Source organism: Pistacia vera, unplaced genomic scaffold (genome assembly GCF_008641045.1).
Source record: "Pistacia vera cultivar Batoury unplaced genomic scaffold, PisVer_v2 Contig320, whole genome shotgun sequence".
In the NCBI taxonomy this organism is placed as follows: domain Eukaryota; kingdom Viridiplantae; phylum Streptophyta; class Magnoliopsida; order Sapindales; family Anacardiaceae; genus Pistacia; species Pistacia vera.
Window position 1 is genome coordinate 1,315,599 of NW_022196136.1, and position 6,461 is coordinate 1,322,059.

Genomic DNA, 6,461 nt, shown 5'->3' on the forward strand with positions numbered 1-6,461 from the left:
GCAGAAGGTTCTAATCAAGGGAGGACTCAAGAGAGAGGTGATAAATCAAAAGTCAGAAATTGTAGTAATAAAGAGTGTTATTATTGTAGAGAGAAGGGACATATCCAACCACCCTACAAGAAATTAAGGAAGGACATGCTTGCTTTCAAAAAGGTTCAACAGATGAAGGATTCGAAGGATGATGCTTGGGTTGCTAATAATGAAGGTGAAATTTTAGTAATATGTCAAGATGAAACTCAAATTTCAAAGGGTGAAAAAGGTTGGGTTTTAGATTCTACCGCATCTATACATGTTTGTAATGATAAAGATTATTTTGTTAAATTGAAAGAAGATGGAAATTATGGAAATATTGTTGTCGGTAATAACGAGAAAGTGAAGATTGAAGATGTTGATAGCGTTCGTCTCAAGCTTCACAATGATGTTGTCAAGAAGCTTCGCATGTAAGGTATATACCGAGTTGTAGTAACAATTTGATTTCTTTGGATGAGTTGGCTTCTCGTGGATATACCTACTTTAGTCAAAGAGATGAATGCGAAGTTTATAAAGATGATGTTCTGATTTTACAAGGCAAAAGGAATTAAAAACAACTATATTTGCTTAATGAAGGTGTATGTCTTAAGAAATCAAGAAATAAAGTTGTTCAAGTCCCTGTTGTGAAAGAAAAGAAGACTGTCAAGTGAGTAAATTTTCAAATGCTAATATGATGTTTGGGGATTCAAGTCAAGGAATGAATTGGTGTGATTGTGCCTTGAATCTCATATTGCTTGGGAATGAGCGTTGCAAATGGACTCTTCTCTTTAAATAGACTAGTAAATTGGGCTTTAAAGTATTTCAAAAAGTGTAAAATAAACACCAGAAGAATAGTCATTGTGGACTGTTAATAAAGGTGTAATTGGGTTTTTTGGGATAGTGTAAGGAGTTTGTAATTTTTCTCTTCTAAAATTGCATAGTTGTAAGTTTTTGCTTAATGGATTGTTTGAATAGATAGTGGACGTAGGCTGAACCACTTTAAAATTCTTGTATTTTGTTTGCTTTATTTTTAGTTGTTTGCTTTAATTTTGTGTTTGAGTTGTGAGAATCTTTTTCAACAGTTGTTGCGTTCGTCTCCTTTGATGATTAGTTGAAGTACACGTAAACTGGTTCAAACACCTTAATTAGTTTAAAAAAAAAAAAAAGTGAATACACTCAAAAGACAAATAAAGGTCATTAATTTGGCCTAGAAAATGTGTGAAAGCATCCATGTGAGCTCCTTCAAGATCTAGTTAGGCGCAAATTAATTCATTATCTAGAAATGGGCAAGCTTTTAATAGAAAAAAAAAGAAGTTGAATCTAGCTTGCCTGTGATCTTCGATTATTATTTTCAGGAAAAAAAAAAGTGCTTTTCTTGTTGAGTTGTATAAGCTTTCTACATTGCGTGTTTCTAACAAAATTAGATAACAATTAAAGCCCCCATATGAATTCTTAAATGCGTCCATACCAAGATAATAATAATCAATATGCTTTAGCAAAGTGATTATGAAGTTATAATTTAATTAAAAAAAGACTGCTTTTAAAAAAACATTATATAAAATAATTGAAATTTAATAATTTAATTATAAAAGAAATTATTTTATTTCAAAAACTAGACCATACCCTTTTTCTAAAATTTCTAAAATTATCAAATATTCTCTTGCGCCAAACAAACTTGTCCTTAAAATTCTCACCAACTACAAACATAAAAGCCAATTATTTATATTATGAAATTGAAAATAATCAAATATTATCGGATGCGTTTGGATTATTATTTCATACCCTATTCTCATTCTATTCTCAAAATAATTGTTTGTTTAATTATTTAAGAAATACTATTATATTTTTTTAATTATTTTCAGACCTCTTAAGTTTATTAATTTAATTAAACACCCCCAGAAAAAAGTTTAAAAACTAATAAAAACACCCCCACCCACCCATAGTTGCCAGATTCTGGCAACCACCGTCGGCCTACAAACAATCAGAACTGATCGTTAATTCGCCGATCTAGCCTTCAGCGACAGCCAGATCTGGCCTTTTCCGGCCAAATCCGTGGTGGATCTGGCCAGAAAAAGCCAGATCAACGTATAACCGGCCAGATCCAACCGGTCTGTGCTGTAAAGTCAGATTCAGACCAGATTCCGGTGGTGGTGGCAGAAATCTGGCACTGTGGGTGAGTGGGGGTGTTTTTGTCATTTTACAAAAAATTTATATATTGAGGTGTTTAGTTAAATTAGCAAACCTAGGGGTTTTTTTTAATTAATTTTTAAATTTTACCTCATAATAATCACCCTATTCAATTACCTAATATTATTTCAAAAATCATATCCAAAATAATAAACCAAACGGACCCATCAATGTTTGTACAATGCACTATATTTATTTTTATAGTAATAATCTTGTATATTTTACATGGTATTTATTATTTCAATAATATATATATATCTTAAGTTTAATATCGATCTTTTTTATGAATATCTTGATTTTCATTAAAAAAAACGTGTACTACCTCAACTCTCTTTTAATAAGAGTTAATTGATATATAGATGATCCAACTCTTGTGTGTCAATTTTTAGTGACAAAAAGAATGTACAATCTTATTTATGACAGTTCTAATGAGATTTTTTTTTTTTACTTAAATTTGTATATTAATTTTTACGTCCCAAATGATACGTTTGGCTTTTAATGTTATAGATAAATTATATGATTATATGATTCATGATGTATAATTATTACCAAATGTCCAAATATAATTAGTAGAAAACGTCGTATTATTTATTTATTTGGCAAAAAAATTAATTTGGTAAATACTTTTAAAGTTTCAACGTGGAGAAAGTCTCCAACAAATGTATACATAGACATTCATCTAGTCACTTTGTACACGTAGATCACACACATGGACATAATTTTTATTGATTTATGCACTTATTTCCCTCAATATTTTTATTTTAAAAAAAAAAAAAGACTCCATTTATGTAAACTGTAAATAAGTCCTCCACCACCACCAGATAATTAATTAATTAATTACTTCCTAATCCATTTTAATGATTAGATCACTAATTAATTTATAATTTTCACTCAATAAATAAAAATAAATCACTCTTAATTAAACCAAAACAAAATCTATCTCATTCATTAACTTAGTTAACCTCATTAATCAAACACTATCGTCAATGTAAATCATTAATAAATCTACCTCCCCCATATAATTAATTTCTTCCTAATACATTTTAATCATTAATTAATTTCTAATTTTAACTCATAAATAAATAAATTACTCTTAATTAAAAAAAATAAAATATATCTCATCCATTAACTTAATTAATCTCACTAATCAAAATTAATTAATCCTTAATCTCAAGTCGGTGCCCCCAAAATCAAAATTAATTTTTAGTCAATTTGGCCACCATCATCGCCTTCTTCGTCAACCTCTTAAACTTTTAGTTTCTTGCACTTTCACCCCCGAACATCCCCCATCTATTTCTTCGTCCTTTATCTCAAGTCGGTGCCCAAAACTCAAACAACCAGAAAAATTCAACAACTTTCCCACCATTATTTCCCCTTTCTTCAACCTACCGCGTCCCAAAGGTTCGATTCTTTTTTGTTTACTTTTAACACCATGGATCTGGCCCCGGAAGAGCTACAGTTCTTTACCATCCCTGACATCTTGCGCGAGTCAGTCTCAATCCCCCGGCGAGCCCCCAAAGCCTTCTATCTCATCACTCTCACGTTGATTTTCCCTCTCTCGTTCGCCATTTTAGCTCATTCTTTGTTCACGCATCCGATTTTGAATCAAATCGAAGATCACCCGTCTTACGACCCGGTCCAAACCCGCCACCAATGGACCCGGCTCTTGGTCTTCCAATTCTGTTACCTTATTTTCCTCTTTGCCTTCTCGCTTCTCTCCACCGCCGCCGTTGTCTTCACCGTCGCGTCTCTTTACACTTCGAAGGCGGTGTCTTTTTCCAGCACAATCTCGGCCATACCCAAAGTTTTTAAGCGCTTGTTCATCACTTTCTTGTGGGTAACTTTTCTGATGATTGCTTACAATGCAGTGTTCGTTGGGTTCTTTGTAGTTTTTATTATTGCAATTGACACCCAAAATCCCTTCTTGGTGTTTATCTCTATAATCGCGATTTTTGTGTTGTTCTTGGGGGTTCATGTTTATATAACCGCCTTGTGGCATTTGGCGAGTGTGGTGTCGGTTCTAGAACCGGTTTATGGATTTGCAGCCATGAAGAAGAGCTATGAGTTGTTAAAGGGGAAGACTTGGATGGCTGGGCTCCTTGTGTTTGGTTATTTGACGATTTGTTTTGCGATTGCTATTGTTTTTGGAGCTGTTGTGGTGCATGGAGGAGAAAAACATGGAGTTTTTGTGAGGATTGTTGTGGGTGGGTTCTTGGTTGGGGTGTTGGTGATTGTAAATCTTGTGGGGCTGTTAGTGCAAAGTGTGTTTTATTATGTATGCAAGAGTCATCACCATGAAGGGATTGATAAGAGCGCTTTACATGACCATCTTGGTGGGTATCTTGGTGAGTATGTGCCTCTCAAGAGCAGCATTCAGATGGAGAACTTGGATATTTGAATTGGTTTGAAATGGCATTCAGAATGATTGGGATCATTTGTAAGTGTAGGTCATTGTGTATGTTAGTGTTTCAAATTTGTTTTATATCAAAGGATTTGTAGATTTTTACTGCTGTATTTGATACTCTTGTTTTTGTTTCTTTCTGCAATAAAAATTTGTGGAAGTCCTTGTTTTTAGTTGTTGTATTTTTCTTAGAGTTAGCTTCTATGTTGTGATAAGTTATAGAATTGTTTTTTGTTTATAATGACTATGCAATATCTGATTATTGTATTGTGGATTTTCATAGATCTTTGGCATACTGCATACAGGAGCTTTCAGTTTATAATGAGTCATATATATTTTAGAAATGAAATATGTGCTCAAACAAAGAGAGAAAATAGGTATAAGGGTTGCTGGTTCTTTAAGGTGCCATAATAAGAAAGTCTTGAGTTGCCAAAAGGATAAAAAATCTATCCTAGGGCTCTTGTTTGGCTCTGTGACAGGTAAGGATGTATAATTCATAATAGATGGGCTCTCTGATATGGCTGTGCATATGTATTCATTTTGAATACAAATTTGAAGAAGCTTTAACTTAATTGTTTTGTTGGCAAGATAGAGCCATGCTAGAAGTAGTGTTTTAAGAGGCGTTGTTTAATGAGTCAAGATATATTGTTCGGTTCTTTCCTGATGTTGACTCTTCATGTTTTGATGTGTGAGACTATGATTTATAATTCTTAATTGATGAGCTCTTTGATATGGCTGATCATGTAGTTACTTTGAGTATGGACATGAAGAAGCTTCAATTTTATAACTTGTTTGGTTTGTCTTCATGAAGCCTACTCATCGACAACTTAGACCTGTGGTTGAGAAATTCTGCCTTTATATGCTTATTTTATGAGTAAAGACAAATTGTTTACTTCTCTCCTTTTCTTGACTCTTTTTTATTTGGTTATGTGAAAGGAAAGGATAAACAGTTCTTTATTGGTGGACTCTTTGACAGGCCGGCACAATTGAGAGTGACTTTATAATGAATTTGATGAAGTTTTGGCTGTATAAACTATTTGGTTTATTTCATGGAGCCTCATCTTTTACAATTTAGATACTAATTTGGAACCCTTTCTTTTAAGTTTTAGCTTTGGGGATCAGTATCCACTCAATATGATATCATATTTAGGTTGAACAAGAGATCTTGATTTCTGATCTTTCATTCAATCAGTTTAAATTATAATGCAGGGAAAGTTGGGCAGGTGTTTGGATCCATATTTGTGTCCATGTGTGTATGTATTTACATACAAACTTCTATACTTAATTTTCTTATGAACATGAGAAGTGTGAGAGAATTTAAACACTGTTATTTAGCTCTTCCCCAAAAGGTTAAGCTGTTGGAAGCACTGACTTGTGTGCATACTCATTGAAAAGTTAGACAAATGATATACCCTTTAGAAATAATGCCTGTAGATGCATACTCTTTTGATTTTCTCACTTCTGCTCTCGTGTTGATTATGTGAAGTATTTTAGTTGATGTCAATGGGTTTGTGGTGATCACTTGGCTTTTGAATGGTTGACTTCCTGTCAATCTCTGAACCAAAACTATGAAGACCATATTAGATTGCTTTATGGGAATGCTTTGCTTCATAGTGTGCTTTTGCTTTCTTTCCTGAGTCATTTATTTAAATCATCGAAGTATCCAAAATACATGTCTGCATGGTAGGGTTATGAAGGCATGTTGAAATTCATTGTATTCTATGGCATGTTTATTGAGTTCTTGGTTGGTATTGTCAGATTGTGAATATGGTGGATTAGGTCTGCCGGTTTTGCAATGTTTTTGTAAGTTATTGCCAGTGAATCACGGCTGCCTTGAAAGTTTGTAATTTCTCTGTATCTTGAT

At 33.2% G+C, this 6,461-nt stretch overlaps 1 protein-coding gene across 1 annotated transcript; it reads left to right on the top strand.

The window, feature by feature from the left end:
* The first annotated feature begins 3,464 nt into the window (after positions 1–3,464).
* LOC116136988 lies at positions 3,465–4,770 on the top strand. Its single transcript, XM_031422673.1, has one exon. The coding sequence runs from the start codon at positions 3,629–3,631 to the stop codon at positions 4,592–4,594; it is 966 nt and encodes a 321-aa protein (XP_031278533.1). The 5' UTR covers positions 3,465–3,628; the 3' UTR covers positions 4,595–4,770.
* Positions 4,771–6,461: the final 1,691 nt, after the last annotated feature.

Bases quoted from the DNA above. Each gene is read 5' to 3' on its own strand.
- LOC116136988 (XM_031422673.1), top strand. From the start codon at position 3,629: ATGGATCTGGCCCCGGAAGAGCTACAGTTCTTTACCATCCCTGACATC.